The 18,524-nt window shown below is 47.7% G+C and overlaps 1 protein-coding gene and 1 long non-coding RNA gene across 4 annotated transcripts; both read right to left on the reverse strand.

The window, feature by feature from the left end:
• Positions 1-737: 737 nt before the first annotated feature.
• On the reverse strand, positions 738-10,845 carry LOC130607935 (carboxypeptidase A2-like). Of its 3 annotated transcripts, none has more exons than XM_057425467.1 (12): positions 10,672-10,845; positions 10,294-10,382; positions 8,220-8,301; positions 7,243-7,377; positions 6,044-6,142; positions 5,394-5,495; positions 5,143-5,244; positions 4,168-4,278; positions 3,409-3,499; positions 2,822-3,021; positions 1,756-1,840; positions 738-1,526 (listed from the first exon to the last, which is right to left on the reverse strand). In XM_057425467.1, the coding sequence occupies exons 2-12, from the start codon at positions 10,356-10,358 to the stop codon at positions 1,339-1,341; spliced, it is 1,260 nt and encodes a 419-aa protein (XP_057281450.1). In that variant the 5' UTR covers positions 10,359-10,382; positions 10,672-10,845; the 3' UTR covers positions 738-1,338. The 3 variants fall into 3 exon arrangements, with proteins under 3 accessions (XP_057281450.1, XP_057281452.1, XP_057281451.1); XM_057425469.1 differs by lacking the exon at positions 10,672-10,845 and adding an exon at positions 10,469-10,487; XM_057425468.1 differs by lacking the exon at positions 10,672-10,845 and having other exon boundaries at positions 10,294-10,433.
• A 365-nt stretch (positions 10,846-11,210) lies between these two features.
• LOC130607945 (uncharacterized) lies at positions 11,211-14,968 on the reverse strand. The gene is made up of 3 exons (XR_008974395.1): positions 14,786-14,968; positions 13,746-13,806; positions 11,211-11,567 (listed from the first exon to the last, which is right to left on the reverse strand). It is a non-coding gene; the product is annotated as an uncharacterized LOC130607945 (long non-coding RNA).
• Between the last annotated feature and the right edge of the window lie 3,556 nt (positions 14,969-18,524).

Here is an 18,524-nt window from a genome sequence, read left to right on the forward strand (position 1 = left end):
TAAACTCTGCCCTTTCCATGGCTCCCGTGCACAGCCCTGAGCTGTCCGCTCTTAATTCCCAAGAAATGAGCAGCATGAAGAGCAGGATGAGGGGGACTCCTGAGGGATTGCAAACTGGCTGTGCTGGATGAGAGCAGGAGTCTGCCCATCTTCATCCTCCTTCTAAGCATGGGCAAATCCAGGAGGGAGGCAAGGGACAGGACAAGTATTTGGGGGATGTTAGGCCAGGATTGCTCCTTCCCACCAGGCAGCATCCTGAGGCTCATGACAGGAAACAAAATTCCTTTAATCAGTCTCCTAACCTGGATTATGCTGCTGATCATCATCATGTCTACAGCAGCTTGTTCTGCTTCCAGAAGTGAGCTCTCTCAGAGCTTTGGCTTACAAGAGCAGCAACGTGGAGCTGTTATATATGAAATAAATAGAGACGTTCTTCCATGTCCTCTCTAAACACCACTGGAGCAGAGCATGAGGCAGGCTCAGGTAACCCCCCCTGTTCTCCTTGTTTATCCAGGTGGGAAAGACCAGATCTCTTCATCTCACTGGAGGTCACTCCTCTGAAATCTCAACAGCCACACAAGTGCTCACACCATCCATCCTCCTCTTGTCACTGTTCCTACTGCGTCTCACTGAGGTGGGCCACAACTGCATCCTAAAATCTTCTAATGGATCTACCATGCACATACAGTGGGAGTGAACACGACAAGCATTAAATGCTTTTCATATGCAGACACGTGTTGCTGTAGGAGGAATGCACACAGGGGTTTTATTCAGCCAGATACCATAGTGCCATGTGAGCAGATCCAAAGGAGGCCACAGAGATGCTGTGAGGGCTGAAGCAGCTCTGCTCTGGAGCCAGGCTGAGAGAGCTGGGCTGGGTCAGCCTGGACAAGAGAAGGCTCCTGAAGGGGAGACCTTAGAGCAGCTCCAGTGCCTAAAGGGGCTGCAGGAAAGCTGGAGAGGGGCTTTGGACAAGGGCCTGTAGGGCCAGGCCAAGGGGAATGGCTTTAACCTGCCAGAGGGGAGACTGAGATGAGCTCTTAGGCAGAAGCTCTTCCCTGTGAGGGTGCTGAGGTGCTGGCACAGGGTGCCCAGAGAAGCTGTGGCTGCCCCATCCCTGGCAGTGTTCAAGGCCAGGTTGGACACAGGGGCTTGGAGCAAGCTGCTCTAGTGGAAGGTGTCCCTGCCCATGGCAGGGGGTTGGAACTGGAGGAGCTCTAAGGTCCTTTCCAACCCAAACCGTTCTATGGTTCATATCATTACAGCTGTCACAAGCACAAAAAGGGAAGAGGATTTATGAGCTTGCTCCTTACAGAAAGCTCAATCCCACCCCAGATTTCAGTAGGGATTGTCTCGCACGTGTTCCATGATTGTTTTCAGGCCCAGCCAGGTCTCCTCTGCAGTTGGAATAATCTGGTTGGCTGGCAGGAGGAAACCAAAGCGACCTGTGTCTCGCAGCTCAAAGGCAAAGGAGTATTTGATGCCATAATCGTAGCTCCAGTCAATGCTGCCTCCACTGGCTTGGTCTGAAAGAGAAAGGGAGAAGATTCAGAGGGTGAAAAGAGGATTGACTGAGTTCTGGTGTCCTATCTTTTATATTTGTGAGGGATGAGTACTGGCTTCTTATGTGAAGCTTCAGCTCTAATGTTTGACTGATGGTGCTGCTCTACAGAAGCATCACTGCTTCCAAGAGGGAGAGACCTAGAATGGGGGACAGAGATAGCCCATAAAGGCTCAGACCAGCAAAATACTCACAGATAGTTTTGCAGATGCTCCCTACTTTAAAGGTGGTGTCATAAATGGACCGGATAGAATAGGCAGCAGCTCTTGCCAAGTCATCCTGGAGAGGAGGAGATGAAGGACAAGTCAGAAAGAAGCCACACGTAATGAGACTAAATGGTAAAGAGTTCACCAACCAGAGAAAGCTCCAAACTGCTTTACAGCCTGTTTTCATCCCCCCAATGAACTAGTGCCAAATCAATCCACTTCTTAATTACTCTTACTGCCAACAGCAATTAACTTCCATAGTATATTTAGGAGGCGCCATTGCAGGTGAATTAGATCATGGCAGGCTCTGTATCTTACCATCCAGTGTTTCATCTCACTGACTGTCTCATCAAGAAAAGGTTCAAGAGGTACCAGAAAAATTCCAAGGCAGTTGGAGATCTCCCAGTGCTCAGTGATTGGCTTTGTGCTCACTTCAACTATGTAATGGGTGGTTGTAGAGCCAGGCTCTGCTTGGAGTAGGGCAAAAGGACGAGTGGCAGCAAACTGCCACATGGTAAAGTTGTGTTTAGCTATTAGGGAAAAAGAAAATCCCCACGAGTGGGGAAACTTTGGGATGGGCTTGAAGAAGCTGTGGGGTTTGTCTTTAGAAGTATCAACACAATTAATCAACCTCAGCTGGGCAAGGCCCTAAGCAACCCATTCCAACCTCAACACTGCCTCTGACTCCAAAGCCTGCCTGCTTCCAGCAGAGGGTTAGACTGAAGACCTTCAGAGGTCTTCTCCTTTTGTGTTATGGTTGTGAAATCCATAGCATGTCAAAGATACTATTTACAGCCACAATGCTGTCATTAAAGGAGAAAGAAGGAAATATGGATGACCAAAGAGGGCTGAGAATGGGTGGAGATGGCACGTGTTTGGATATGACCAATATTTCTCTTTTAAAGGCATTGCATTGCACCAGGTTTTTGTTCCCTCTCATGGATGGTTGCTGGTGTGGATCATAAAGTTCAGCCTGATATCTCACTGCAATACTCGAGACTGGAAAGCTGGCTGGACAGAACAGAGGAGCTGAAACCACAACACTGTGTCTCACCAGCTCGGCGTAGTCTGCTGGTTGAGTGCATTTGTAGCCATAGGGATACATCAGAAGCTGAGAGTAACTGTGGAGGGTGAGGAAGGCCCGGATGTTTCCATGATTCCTTATAAAGTCAACAATAGATTTAACTTCCACCTCCGAGTTGGCACTGGGCCCACGATAAGAGTCAGAACAGGGATTATTACTGGCTCCAGGACCTGTTGGTGCAAAGAGGGAGCAAAGGCAAACCTGTAAGAACTGAGATCCATGAGAAGTCAAAGCAGACCAACACAAAGCCAGGCTTTCCTAAGAACAGGTCTTCAGGCAAAGGCAAAGCCTTAAATGCCATTAAATACTCAAATAGCAGTGACAGAGCATGAGTACTCAAGGGACATACTCCTAGATGATACAGATTATTCCCTTCATCTTGTGCTCACTGGTAATTAATCAATGTGAAATTATCTTTACAAAAGATAGCTCCCACCCTATGTGACCATTTTCTTTCTGAATTCCCTGTATTAAGGCAATTGCTGGTCCAGGATCCAGGGACATGAAAGGGAATTTTCTTCTTAGCGACAGCCAGAATCCAGAAACTGTATTCGTACCTCCAAAACCTGCATCCCAGTTCCGGTTTGGATCAACTCCAACACACAAACTGCCTTTATTCCTGGAGCGGGTCTTCCTCCACATGCGGTTCTGCAACAGAAAGACAGAGACTTCTTACAAGGGCCTGCAGGGACAGGCCAAGGGGAATAGCTTTAACCTGCCAGAGGGGAGACTGAGATGAGCTCTTAGGCAGAAGCTCTTCCCTGTGAGGGTGCTGAGGCGCTGGCACAGGGTGCCCAGAGAAGCTGTGGCTGCCCCATCCCTGGCAGTGTTCAAGGCCAGGTTGGACACAGGGGCTTGGAGCAAGCTGCTCTAGTGGAAGATGTCCCTGGCCGTGGCAGGGGTTGGAGCTGGAGGAGCTTTAAGGCCCCTTCTAACACAAACCAGTCTGGGATTCTAAGATGCAGAATAAAACACTATGGCTTGAAAAGGGAGCAAATCTTGGTCCTTGCATTAAAACCGCTCCCCAGAAATAGTTGCTATTCACAAGGAAGCAATCCTAGGCAGGAGCCTAAGATTGTTCCTGATGGGCTGACTTCCAAGATGGATTTATGGTCAAAAAAAGGTCTGGTGAACTTCAAATGGGTTAAGTTGGGTTAGACAAGTAATTAGTATCTTTGGTTGCCCAACTCCTTTGTAACCCCTTCTTACAGCGTTAAGAAATGGACTTTCCAAGCCTACTTTCCTCGCATTTATTGCTTGTTTGGAAGAGCATGACAGCTTCCTAAATCAGCTTAGACACACAACAGCTTACTCACAGTGGTGTGAGTGAATACATATCCATCAGGGTTTGCAACAGGCAGCAGGAAAATGTCCATTTTGTTCAGCAGAGAGGTGGTGGATGGATCCTTCCCATAGTCAGAGGCAATCTAAGCAAAGAAAAAATAGTGCACTGTGATTATCAGCATATTTCTTATCCACTCAAGTACAGAGACAAGTCTGGCTTTCAGGGCAGGGAAACAAGAAACATGAATTATCTGCTGGCCATAACTGTTCCTTGTTAAACTTGGAGCTTGGAGAGAGCAATGAATTTGTTTTATTCTGAAGATAGGAAGGTAATGGAAGAGGGAAACAAAATCTTCTCCTGCCCATCCCACAAAATGGGTCAAGGCTGACTCTAAGATTGAGACGGATTAGCCAGGCTGGGAATAGCCAATTGTGCTGCACTTCTCCAGTAGCTTAGTCATTGTCAGCAGAATGTAAATGCTCATTTATATAGAGCTGGAAGCTTGGGCACTTTCGTGGAAGGTAACTAACCACTCAAGGTTTCTCTGTGTTGGCAAACTAATCTCAAAGTCCTCAGTTACTATCAGCCCTGCAGTCCCCAACAATCTCACCTCAACTACTACAGTTTGGCCACAGACCTGTTAGAGTGAGTCCAAAGGAGGCCACGGAGATGCTGCATGGGCTGGAGCAGCTCTGCTCTGGAGCCAGGCTGAGAGAGCTGGGCTGGGTCAGCCTGGAGAAGAGAAGGCTCCTGAAGGGGAGACCTTAGAGCAGCTCCAGTGCCTAAAGGGGCTACAGGAAAGGCAGAGAGGGGTTTTGGACAAGGGCCTCTAGGGACAGGCCAAGGGGAATGGCTTTACCCTGCCAGAGGGGAGACTGAGATGAGATTTTAGGAAGAAGTTAAGGAGAGTTAGAGAAGCTGGGTGAACACATATAGGTGTGATACAGTTTTAAATAGCCCCAGGCATTCCCAAAACAGAAGAAAACCCAATCCCTGCTGGATTAACCTGTTTAGCTATCCACATTGCACTCGCTTGGGTAACCCACTCCCGGGAATGGATACCAGCATCAAGCCAGATTGCAGGTCGGTTGCGTCCTCCAGTGCTGAACTGTGAAGCAAAACAGAGTTTTAACACTTCCACTGACACCTTTTAGTCAAGAACATCCAGCATAGCCTGGGATGCTTCTAAATTGTGCTGTCTGTAACACATGTGTATACTGGTGTTATGTCACATGTGTTCTGTGATGTACGTCACACCTTAAGCACAAACAAAGGCCGCTTTTCATAGGATTCCCCAATCTGGATCTTCTGGACAATGTCGTTAAAGGCAGATGCAAGATGATCTAGTTCTGCATAAATCTGAAATGAGAAGTCAAGAAGACATTCTGATTCCATTTATGGCTAGTACTGATCAGAACAACTGTAAGACCTGATGAAATCTACTGTTCTCCCTTTTTGACTTCATTACTGACCTCTTCAAAGCCCCATTTCACCTTACATCAGTGTAGCTGGTGCCGTTCCTAACATCACAAAGTATGTCATCACTGCTATGTCATCAAGACTTCAGGGATAAATTTAGACCCCTCTTTTAGAACTTCTGGTAATAAAATACCTTACCCCCTGCACTGTTTGACAGCTACTGGTCTCTTATATTTCTCTATTTCAAGATTCACTTATTTCTCAATCTCTTTTGAGGTCAGAAGAAGGGTTTTGACAGAAAGAGTATGACCAACACTTACCTGTTCAAAGACTCTGGCTCATTGTTCTGACCACAAAATCAATACATTTAAACCCAAACCCACGTGCCAATAGAAGCCAGAAAGCTATTTTAGCTCCTCATACAGGACATTGAAGACATCACGAAAAAAGGCCAGATAAAAGAATCCTCTTCCCCAAAAGGTACTCACGGAATCTAAGGAGTGGTAAGTTCCATAGTTAAAGGTGGCAGTGCTGCGATCCTTTTGCTGACTTTGGGCCATATCTTGCTTCTCTTTATCTAGAACAACCTAAAAGAAACCATTCAAGTGTTGAGAAAAGCCTGTTTAGTTTGCAAACTTGTGACCAAATGTTTATCTCAAATAAAGAAATGGTGGCTCTGGAGCAAAGAGGTGCTTCTGCTGAATGTATCTGTAGCGAAGTGGGCAAGAACAGCAGTGTTTGAACAGTCAGTTTAAACTTTAAACACTTCTTAAGATGAATAAGAAAGCTTTAGGGGGAAGGAGAAGGAAAAAGTCAGTGTTTCTGCTCATATGTGGTATTTTAGATGCCATTTGGGGATTACTGCTCACAAAGAAGTGTCAAATTAGTGCCCAGATGAGTGCCTTTTCTCTCGCACAGTGGAGTACAGTTCTTGCAGAGTATGAGTCTGAACCACTCTTAACACACGTCACTGAATTATGAGTAACTTCAGTGTTGTGATTCCAAATGTTTGAGGCCAAAAGAGCACATGGAATTCCTCAGGGGTTATAAGAAAACTATTCAATACAGTTTTAGATGTCATCTGCAGAGTGATCCCCACAGCTTCCCAGCACAGCAGTGATCCACAGAGTGCCTCTGAGAAATTAATTCACAGACTACAAAAATAAGGGGAGGACTCATGGAAAGCAGAGTATGGAAGAGTGTGTTAATGAATGAGGCCAGACTGTGGATCACTATTTGTTTTCAAAGGATATAAAAGCTAACAGGCTGAGAAAGTTGGGGCTGTTCAGCCTGGAGAAGAGAAGCTGTGTGGAGACCTCAGAGCAGCTTCCAGTGTCTGAAGGGGGCTACAAGGATGCTGGACAGGGACTCTTCATCAGGGACTGGAGTGACAGGACAAGGGGTGAGGGGTTCAAAGTGAAACAGGGGAAGTTCAGGTTGGAGATAAGGCAGAAGCTCTCCCCTGTGAGGGTGCTGAGGCGCTGGCACAGGGTGCCCAGAGAAGCTGTGGCTGCCCCATCCCTGGCAGTGTTCAAGGCCAGGTTGGACACAGGGGCTTGGCGTAACCTGCTCTAGTGGAGGGTGTCCCTGCCCATGGTAGGGGGATTGAAACTAGGTGATCTTAAGGTTCTTTCCAATCCAAACCATTCCATAATTCTATGAAATATGTGTCAATGGCATTGCCTACTTGCAGGTCTTTTATGAGAACGGAGTATTCAAACCCATGGGATTCCAGGAAGGCTTTGACTAACGGGACTCTTTTAGCAGGGATTCTCACATCCGCAGGGAAGGATGGGGCAGTGGGATTCTTCCAGAAATCAAGCTGAAAAAGGAAAAGGAAAATGGATTTGGTTTGGGGAAACCGTTCTGCAAACTGCTCTTCTAAAGCTTTAGAAATGCTGGCTGCTCCCAGACTGAATGTCTCCTGCAGAACTGTGCTTACAGCACGCTCCATTCTTTCCCTTGGCCTTGCCACAACCTTGTAGCAGTGAAAGTAACAAACTCACACAAAAACCCCCAACAAAGGTCCACAGGAGACTAAAATAAGCATTTTCAGTGACTTCAGAGCCTCAGTCACATAAGGAGGAAACGTTAATCTTCTATGATGATTATTTTACTATCCTCCATTTTAAGATAGTTTAAAGAAAATCTCTGTATTACAATACTAGATAACACTGGTTTTATTTTTCCTTTTATTTCCCCTTTGGTAGGTCTTTTCTACATTTTCATTCCGATACTATTCAAACCAATAGTTTTCAAGATAACAATAGTAACAATTCTCACCAATGGCAATAAGAACAGCAATAACCTGGAATTTTATAGTGTGTTTTCCTGCTTCAGTACAGTGTAGACTAACTAATACAGTCCTCCCACAATGCTGGGAGACAAGTACAGGAACATTAGCATCCCCACTTTAAAGACAAGCTTTCCAATATTAAGAGCAGATCACTTCAGTTATGACTGTAAGCCCAGTAGGAAGAAAATATGATAGCAGGCACTCCTGAATACCAAGCTGGCACCAGAACCTGCAGATCAAACACCAAGTTTTGAGGCAGTAAATCCGTTTATTACAACTGCCACAGTATGGCACAGACCCTTCACGTGTAATGCAAAGTCCTACCCCTAACTAAAGCATTAACAAATGTCTTTGTGGCAATAACATACCTCAAGGTGTCCCATCGTTTCCAAATGCTGTAACTTCTTAATCTCCTCCTCATTTTTTGGCTTGATTCGGAGAACCTGGTGCCTGCAATAGAGCACTAAGACTTCAGAAACAGGCTAAAAAAGGGGTATGATTGAAATAGCTGCTTGTTGGCATCATGGATTTGGTGGGTAGTTACTTGAATGTCACCAGCTGATACGAACTTCTTCAATGCACTTGACTTAAGGTCACCCAAGAGTTCAACCAACAACCTGCTAGACATGCACTAGATTAGTAACTACTTAAATGACAGTATTAAGGTTTCATCATAAGTCATCAAGTGGATAACTTTTTAATTGCTAAAAGGATCAGTCTTGCATCTATTAGTTATTTTTTGTCAACAATTTGCAGAAAGACAATATTCTGGTTGGGTTTGATCCAAATGTTTGGGGAGCACTATTCAACCAAGCAAAGCAAACACTAAATAAAGGATTAGTTTCATCTTTCTTCGGTTCAGATGAAGACTGTTGACAAACTTCCCTGTGTTGTCAGAAGCTGGTATCATCAGAGGGTGGCCTGCACCATTCCAGGAGGAATGAATCACCATCAGGAAGTTCCTCACTCCACTTAACTGTGCATTGTACAACATGCAGTGACCACAGCCTACAGTCTCCAGATAGTTTGATATCCCTAAAAACATATGTCCCATTCAAGTACACAATGTTGCAGGCTGCTTGGTAAAAAGAGGTACAAGAAAACAGTACCATGAGGACAGGCTGCTGAGGTCAGGGTTGTTCAGGCTGATCTAGCTGCAGCCTACAACTGCTTGAAGGGAATTACAAAGCAATTACAAACTCTTCTTGGTAAGGGTGGATGATAAAAAGAGGAAGCAGCTCCATGCCCTGAACAGAAGGATGGACTGAAAACTTCTGGAAGCCTCTTCTACCCAGTGCTTTTATGAAATGACAAAAAGATCTCTAAGAACAAGTGTATGCAACAACTGGGAGACAGAAGATCCTATTCTGGATAACCAGGGGGGATTCTGAAGGAAACCTGGAAGCCAGAATGAATTAACAACTGAAAGTAGAGCCTGGGGTCAATGTCGTAGCCAAAGTACCAACGTGCTCCTTAGCTGTAGAGCCTGAGGGGTTTTGTTGAATCAAGTTAAATCAACACTGAAGGCACTTTACCACAGTAGTAACTTATTACTAGATTCTCCATCATCATAAGCTTTATGTCTGGATTGGATTCTTCCACAAAGAAATGAGGCTCGTTCACCACAGCTACTGGACATGACTGAGGAATTAATTCATGAGAATTAGACTACATTATGCCAAAGCCCAGATTAAATGGTCAAAATAGCTTTTCCTGGTTTTACAAATCCCAGAGTTTTAGTAAATTATGTATATTACTTCTTATTCTTAATCCTTACATCTTCATGTACAGATTTACTCACAGGAATCTAGTGCTGACTTACTACATCTCAGGGAGTATCTATTAGTTTTTTATCATCTTCTATTAAGGTTCTTACATGGTCAGTAAGGCTGTAAGGAAACACACCAGGAGGTAAGTTTTGCAATGCAACACAAGGATAAATCTTTAGAATATAATCATTGGAAATAAGGATCTGAATTGCTTAGCGCTCTGAAGAGGATAAAGCATTTAAAAAGAAATAAGAAACTCTAAAACCAAAGGGAAACTAGTGAGTTTTCTGACCTGAAACCAGGTTCTGGGCTTTCAGCTCTGCTTTGTGCCACACCAAATCTGTCAAGCTGCACACTTGAGTTGCGCAGTGAGGTTCAGCTCCACATCAAGGCTCCAGATGGCTCCCATGGCACAGTCAGAGCCCCAGAGTCACAGCCTTGGGTGGAGAATAATTTAGGAGCTCAGCATGCAGACAGACCCTTCTCCTCAGAAAACCCAAATGAAAGTAGAGAAGGGTCCTGTCAGACACCAAAATACTGAAGCAACAAGAGAAGTCAGCCATAAATAACAAAGAATGTGCCCCAAGCAGATTTCATAAAGCTAAGACGATGAACAAATACAACTGGGTCATAGAGCCTGAAATGAAAAGGCTTCCACAAAAGCATTACTCACCCAACAAAAGTTTCCAGGCACAAGGAAACCCCGAAGAGGGCACTGAAGATCAAACCCAGCTTCATGTTTGATGAGGAGCTCAGCTCAGCCTAACAAAGGTGAATTTAGACAAGACTTGTTAAAAAAAACCCACCCTTCTTCCACATGCCTGCATTCCATGTGACTGAGTTCTCACATTTTATCAGAGCTTTCAAGGCAACCAGCAGATAGGAGGCTGATTTCACCTCCAAAACGTTTCCACTGACACACTCAAACCTGTCAGGGAGGAGTTGTTTTCAAAGCTTTGCCCACAAAGCTCCTCAGTGTCCTTTTACACACTTTACTAGGGAGAGGAAAATAAGAGTCAAACCAGCTCCCACTGGGGGTGAGGAGCTCTACCTCATGGACTTTTGGTCCTGGGTTTTCCTCCCATAGATTTCTAGTAGCTAATTCCTTGTTCCAAAGAGGCAGCCAGCAGAAAGATCCCTCTCCAGCAAAAATACTCTATTTGAGTGCTTGTTTTGAAGGACGAACTCTGCGTCCTGCCTGTGATGCAACAAGTTCTCTCTGATAGACAAGGCCATGCTATAAATTCACTCTTACACACAAGTTACACATTCTAGATACAAGCCAGATGATAGTTTAAATATTCTTTATTGACATTACTAGCACCCCCTCAACCTCCAGATGGGATGTTCCATACAGATCCAGCCACTCCTTCAAGCGAGTTAAGGTTGCAGCAAGGTTCACATGAAAGCATGTTTATTAGGAGCAGGAAAAAGCCTTTGGTGAACAGGAACTTAGAGGAGCTCCACTCTGCAGCTAGACCCTCCTCCTTGGACAGGATTCCTCTCCTAATGAAGTAAGCTTCTCAGGAAGAGCTGGCACAGGTTGGAAGAAGTGCCGGGACAGCCACTGCTGGCTCCTCTCAATTTTACAATGCCCACAGGGCTCTTCCCTGATCCAGCAGCTCTCTGAGTCCCTTTGCTCTTGTCCTGGTCTCTGTCTACGTCTTGCTCCACAGGGAATAGCCTTCCGCTTGTTTACCTTCCGTGAAGGTGCCAAGATGTTTGAGCTCCTGTAGGAGTAACGGTGCCGGGCAGGCTTCTGGCTGAGCTTTGGGAACCATCTCTCTTGCCTTTGGCTGCAGGAACACCCAGCTGTGGGTGTCCCAGAATGCCTGGGAGGACCGGAGAGCTGCTGGAAACACCTTTTGCTTATCCCATGAAAAATGTTACTGAGGAAGAGCCAGGTGCTGACCCTGCTGTAATAGCTGCAGATGGGGTTCCTGGGAACTAAAATGAGGCAGAAGGGAAACGGTTCAGCTACTCTGGAATCAACCTCAGGACACCAAGGGAAGGAAGTCTGACAATCCCCAGTGGAAGCTCTCAATAACCGTCTCCCCAGTGACAGCTCTCACTGTCAGGGTTTGTCAGCACTTCCCTGAGGAGCTTCCCCTGTTCCCTGCTCCCACCCTACCCTTCCACAGCCAGGGCTGGGGCTTCCTGTCATGTGTTCCAAGCAAGTGTTTTGTAAGGCTCATGTTTTGGGAACAAAGGGAGCCTCAGGCAGGGATTCTGCCTGTTCTGACATACAGGAATTAGTCATCCTGCAATTGCTGTATCTTGGGGGCACACTCTGGAGAACATATGCTCTGCGGGAGGTGAGGTATGTTCCTGTAAGTGCCCAGGTCCTTGAGGCTTAACCTAACCCAGTCTTTGAGAAATGAGAACATCTCCACTCTCCCCAACTCAGATAACACAAGTGGATCCTAAGAGACAGGAACCACCATGAGAACTTCCTGCTTCTAGCACTGCAGTAATTCTGATGGAAGACATTCCACCTATAGCTTATGGCCTTCAACATTTCACAAGGAACCAACACAGTGTCCACACCACCTCTTGTGAATCGTTGAAAACAGGAAGGAGGGACTTAATTTAGGGCAAAATTACAGCTTGCTTAATTACTCATGTTACACCCTACATGGATTTAAAGGCTGCCAAGACATCCCGCCAAGCATGATGTCAAGGTCTAAAGTACACCAGACAAGCTTCCAGTGTCCTGACCAGCATCATCTTGGGCCTCCACCCACTGATTTTAAGGAACTGCATTTAAGCCCAAAGCTCTGTACCCAACCCTAATGCCCATTAAAGGGCCTACAGAGGCTTTGCAGCACTGTGACCTTCTCCTGTAGCCATGAGGTCCTGCAGGGTTTGGGGATCAGCCTTGAACTACCAGTAAGTCTAATGGATGAAGATGAAAGCCTCTTAGAGTTCAATTCAGTGCCCAACACCCAAGCACATTAGAGAGCAGCAAGAGCAGGGGTGCAACAGCAAGTCAGAAGCCAAAGGTGACAGCAAGGCAGGGCAGGCAGAGGACTCACCACAAGCAGCACAACCCCACAGGACCCAAATAAGAGGAACAGAGAGGTTTAGTGGCACTGACCAGGAACAGTCACAGTCCAGATCCTCAGGGATGTCACACAGTGGGTCCAGAGCCAGGATGTCAAGAGCTACAAGTCCATCGCGCACCCACTGCAGCTTAGACAAGGACCAGATCAAATGGCCTCAGCTTAAATGCAGCTTCCGTGCCAAGGGGCGGAGGGTGCCTGGGTGGTGGCCCCACATGAGGCTGGTCAGGGTAATTAGCACTGTCAGGGCCCTGGCACACTAATGTGAGCAGGGTGGGACAGTCCTAGAAGCTGTGGTATCATGGAGTGACTCAGGAACACCATGGTGACAGGTTAAGAAATGAAACGTTCAATGAATCTCATCTAACCATAGAATCATGAATTGTTTGAGTCGGAAAGGACCTCAAGATAATCCAGTTCCAACCCCTTGCCACAGGCAGGGACACCTTCCACTGGACCATGTTGCTCAAGGCCCTGTCCAATCAACCTTTGTTGCTTAAAATCACCATATTAATAGTAGAAAATGGCTTTAACCTGCCAAAGAAGAGACTGGGATGAGCTCTTAGTCAGAAGCTCTTCCCTGTGAGGGTGCTGAGGCGCTGGCACAGGGTGCCCAGAGAAGCTGTGGCTGCCCCATCCCTGGCAGTGTTCAAGGCCAGGGTGGACACAGGGGCTTGGAGCAAGCTGCTCTAGTGGAAGGTGTCCCTGCCTGTGGCAAGGGGTTGGAACTGGAGGAGCTTTAAGGTCCCTCTCAACCCAAACCATTCCAGGATTCTATGATCCTATCCTGTGTAACAGTCTCTTCTATCACACAGAAGAAGAGGCGGCCGAGACAAGCCCCTTGTCTCCCATCTTCTCAAAACAAACATTCAGCAATTCCATAGGAATAGGGAGGAGGGAGGAGATAACCTGTAATGGACTGAGCTCTCCTTGTGCTCGTGTGATCCCCTTGTCCCCTCTGCCCTCTCTGTGTTCTGCATCTCCTTCTCTCCACCAGGGTCCCAAGCACTTTCTAAACTGATCTTTTGAGCCTTGGGCATAAGGTCACAAAACTCATATTTACCTGTTGAATTGCTCTCCCTTTTGTCAGAACATAACCATTTACTTTGGACTTTCTGGAGGACCTGTTTCAGGGAAATACCATTGTACAGATGTTACTCAGACCAACATGTAAATTTTAATTCCTTACATAATGCTAAATTCTCACTGCACAGGTGAGCTTGTGCAGAAGCTCTGGGACATGAGGCTGACTGGTCCTTGCACAGCTACAGCACAGGGAGCAGAGCCAGCTCCTGCCCCAGGAACACACCTCCAGGAGGGGAATGCTCATGTCTTCCATTTATACCAATCCCCCATTCGTCAGAAATCCCATACCCATTCCACCTTTGGATAGAAATGTTTCTTTTCTCATCTTCTAATCACACTGACACGGCAAAGGGCTTCGTCACAACTCTTTTGGCTGATCAAAGTTAATTGTCTATAACACAATTCATTTGGGATTACTGCTGAGAGAACTATTATTTCTGTAAATAATGGATCATTCCCATGTTCCTAATCCACAAGGCACCTTGGGAATGCCCTGGATAAAGAATGAGTAGGGATTTCAGTATGTGGCTCACCATTTATAGATGCGACTGGCATCATTGTAGAAGCAGAATCATCATTTTGATTCTCTCTAGAAAATCTGTGGAATAACACTGGCTGCAATGGAGTTACTTGTTCCCAACTCAAATTTCCTTATATTAGGAAATGGAGACCTTCAACTGGCCAGGCTTATTCCCAGATTTTACATGTTGAGTCATGTAGCACCACACACTCCATCGGATCATGTTGGAGCTTTGCATTTTAGGACATGGATGAATAGTAACTGGGAATAACAAGAAGGGGATGGGAAGGGTACTGAGAGAGATACAATCAGTTACGTACACCTGGGGATTAATGACTGGTTCTAACAGTGACATCATCCCATGAGATAGTTATAATAACAACAACTTCCAAGGTTGGGAAAGCCTTTTAGGCAGGAAAGTTGTGTAGAAGTCAAATATCCTTGTGCTGAGGGCCCATAGGTGTCAGCAGAAAACACGGAATTTATGGATATCTTACTTGAGCACAGCAGACAAGGCAGATGACCACAATACCAGTGCAGAAGCAGAGCAGCATCTTCCCTTTGATCCCCCCAGAGCTTTCCTCATCCTCATCATATTCCCACTCATCTGTTTTCTGACTAGTGCCAGAGACAAAAGGGTCCTTTTGCCAGTGGCACCGCCACAGAGAGGGAAAAGGGAATCCCATGGAGCCTCGTTACTGACCATGGAACATGGGGCTGTTTACTCTCCAAGGGGTGAACTGCAATGTTTGGAGCAGTGCCTTGGCAACCCCATTGTCCAAGCGACACTGCAGGAAGCACCGACATGTCGTGACTGCTCATGGCCTGGGTGAGTGGGTTAAACACTGGCAGATGACACTGGGCTGGGTGGGAGTGTTGGTCTGTTGGAGGGCAGAGTGATCTGGACAGGCTGGATCTATGGGATGAGGGCAATGGGATGAGGTTCAAAAGGCAAAGTGCTGGGTCCTGCACTTGGGCTGCATCAACCCCCTGCAACGCTCTGGGCTTGGGCAAGAGCAGCTGGAAACCGCTCATGGGAAAGGATCTGGATTGATGGAGCTGAACATGAGCAGCTTGTGCTCAGGCAGCCAGGAAGCCACCAGCATCCTGGCCTGTACCAGCACCAGTGCGGCAGCAGGGCCAGGGCAGTGACTGTGCCCCTGCACTGGGCACTGGTGAGGCTGCACCTTGAATCCTGTGTTCAGTTCTGGGCCCCTCACTGCAAGAGAGACATTGAGGTGCTGGAGTGGGGCCAGAGAAGGGCAGTGGAGCTGGTGCAGGGCCTGGAGCACAAGTGTGATGGGGAAGGGCTGAGGGACCTGGGGGGGTCAGTGTGGAGAAGAGAAGGCTCAGGGGGGACCTGATGGCTCCCTCCAAGTGCCTGAGAGGAGGATGGAGCCAGGAGGGGCTGGGCTCTGCTCCCAAGGAACAAGGGATGGGACAAGAGGAAACGGCCTCAAGCTGCACCAGGGCAGGTTTAGATGGAGCTGAGGAACGATTCCTTCCCCAGAGGGTGCTCAGGCACGGGAACAGGCCGGAGGCAGACATGAACCATCACAGAATCCCAGACTGGTTTGTGTCGGAAGGCCCGCAGCACCCGCCATAGCCGCCATGCCTGCCACTCACAGCCCTCCCCCCGCGCCACAACATAGCCGCCGCTTCGCGCCAAAACACAGCTGCGCGCGCATCCGCCGGCGCAGGCTGTGGCGTCACGGCGTTGCGACGCTGCCGGCGGTCGGGGTCGGTCGCGTGAGGGAGGCGGGCGCTGCTCCTCTTCCCGTGTGGGGAGCGGGAGGCCTTGCGCTTCCTGAGGGAATTCCGTGCCCGTTCAGCTCCGCCGGCGCTCAGAGCAGCGGCAGGTACTATGAGTGATCCCCCGCGTCGGGCTGCGAGGGGCGGCGGCCTGCAGGCGGGCGGTGTTCGGCGGTGAGGGTCGCTCTGTGTGGTATGGGGCTGTGGGCAAGAGGCCGCTTCCCTTGCAAAGCCGTGTGGATGAGGCCCTTAGTGACATGGGGGACTTGGGGTAAAGGTTGGACTTGGTGATCTTAAAGGTCTTTTCCATCGCGTTGGGTCTGTGGTTCTGTGAGTGATGCTCAGAACGGGGGGGGGGTGGAGGGGAAGTAGGGCCGCTTTGGTGTGATGGGGTCAGGATGGGGGGCAGATGCGGTTTATGAGAGCCGCCCGTGTATGGCAGGGCGCTGCCTGTGTGTAACGGTGAGGTCGGGGGGGGGGAGCCCTGATGGTCCCTCTGTGTGTGGCAAGGGGAGCTATGGGGGTGCAGAGTGAGTGTCAGTGAGATCTGCATGAGATCTGGATGGAGAGGGCTGTGGGGTCTTGGACAAGGGTTCTGTGTGGCAGGGGCAAGCTGGGAGTTTGGGTTAGGGGAGAATGTGGGGACTTCCGTGTGTGGCACTTAGGGGTTGTCGAAGTGAGACCCCACTTGCAGCACTGTGTGCAGTTTTGGTGTCCTCAGCATCAGAAAGACACGGAACTGTTGGAGCAAGTCTGGAGGAAGCCACGAGTATGATTGGGGTTGGAGCACCTTCTGTATGGAGACAGGCTGAGAACATTGGGGCTGTTGAGCCTGGAGAAGAGAAGCTGTGTGGAGATCTCAGAGCAGCTTCCAGTGTCTGAAGGGGGCTACAAGGATGCTGGACAGGGACTCTTCATCAGGGACTGGAGTGACAGGACAAGGGGTGAGGGGTTCAAAGTGAAACAGGGGAAGTTCAGATTGGAGATAAGGCAGAAGTTCTTCCCTGTGAGGGTGCTGAGGCGCTGGCACAGGGTGCCCAGAGAAGCTGTGGCTGCCCCATCCCTGGCAGTGTTCAAGGCCAGGTTGGATGGCGTTTTGGGTGACATGGTTTAGTGCGAGGTGTCCCTGCAGGGGTGTTGGAACTGGATGATCTTAAGGTCCTTTCCAACCCAAACCATTCTATGATTCTGTGATTACTGTGCCTCAGAAGAGGGCAGGGGGTATGGGAGGATATATTTCAGTCTACAGGTGATGCCCTCTTAAGTGAGTAGAAAGGGACCAAATCTCCCTTTTATTTCAGTGCCCCAACAGTGCAACTTCTGCTTAAGCAGGAGGACATGGTTCAGGGAGAGAAGTTGGGAGTGTGAGGATGGCAGAGAGGATTCCTCCTTGGGGCTGCTACTTCCGTCAGCATGGGAAGGGAGGTTTTGGGGCTCAAAGTGTATGAAAAACCAGTCAGAAGGATTGCCCGCAATGTGTTCTTGTATAATTTTTCCAGTACCCCTGATGTTATTTCACCATTGAATCATTGTGCCAGGAAGAAGCAGATTATGTGATTTGGGGTTTGTGTGTTTTTTTCCCTAAAAGAAAACTATTTATGTTCCCATCTAGTGAAGAACGATGTGACAAGTGTTGAAGTGAGCAGAAGGAAGGGACAGTAACATATTTTGATGATGGCAGTGGAAGAAAAAGTCGCCAGGATTAGTTCTTTGACATAAGGTGTTACTGGGTATAAAAGCTACTACTTTTCAGACGCACTGAACCCACAGGAGGTGTTTGTACACTCTCAAAATCCTGTTGGCTACTTAAATGACTGGGAATGTTCAATAAAAATACTGCAGAATAGTGCTAGGCCTTTCTTTCTTGTGGCTTCCTTTGCCTGGAGAAGGCAGGAACTTTTCCTCTCGCTTCTGAAGGAGGTTCTTTTTCAAATATGAATCTCAGAATCACAGACTGCTTTGGGTTCTTCTGCTTAAGAGCTCATCTCAGTCTCACCTCTGGCAGATTAAAGCCATTTGCCTTGGCCTGTCCCTACAGGCCCTTGTCCAAAGCCCCTCTCTAGCTTTCCTGTAGACCCTTTAGGCACTGTAGCCCCTTTAGGCACTGGAGCTGCTCTAAGGTCTCCCCTTAAGGAGCTTTTTCTTCTCCAGGCTGACCCAGCCCAGCTTTCTCAGCCTGGCTCCAGAGCAGAGCTGCTCCAGCCCTCGCAGCACCTCCGTGGCCTCCTCTGGACTCACTCCAACAGCTCCAAGTTCCTCTTGTGCTGTTGTTGCCCCAAATGAGGTTGGAATCTTTCTCTGGCCTCTTATTTGCACCTCCCTGGAGAAGATGGGTGCTGCTCCTCAGTAATGAGGTGACAGAAATGTCATTGAAGAAATAACACCTATTTTTGCCGGTGAAAAGAATCTGCTTTCTTTTATAATACACTGTTACTTAGTGCCTAAAGGTAAACCCTGTTTATAGAGTTTTGGATAACTGCTTTT

The sequence above is a fragment of the Pezoporus wallicus genome, unplaced genomic scaffold, assembly GCF_028554395.1.
Source record: "Pezoporus wallicus isolate ANWC-B61680 ecotype Strahan unplaced genomic scaffold, APGP_CSIRO_Pwel_v1 contig_4722, whole genome shotgun sequence".
Taxonomy (NCBI): Eukaryota; Metazoa; Chordata; class Aves; order Psittaciformes; family Psittacidae; genus Pezoporus; species Pezoporus wallicus.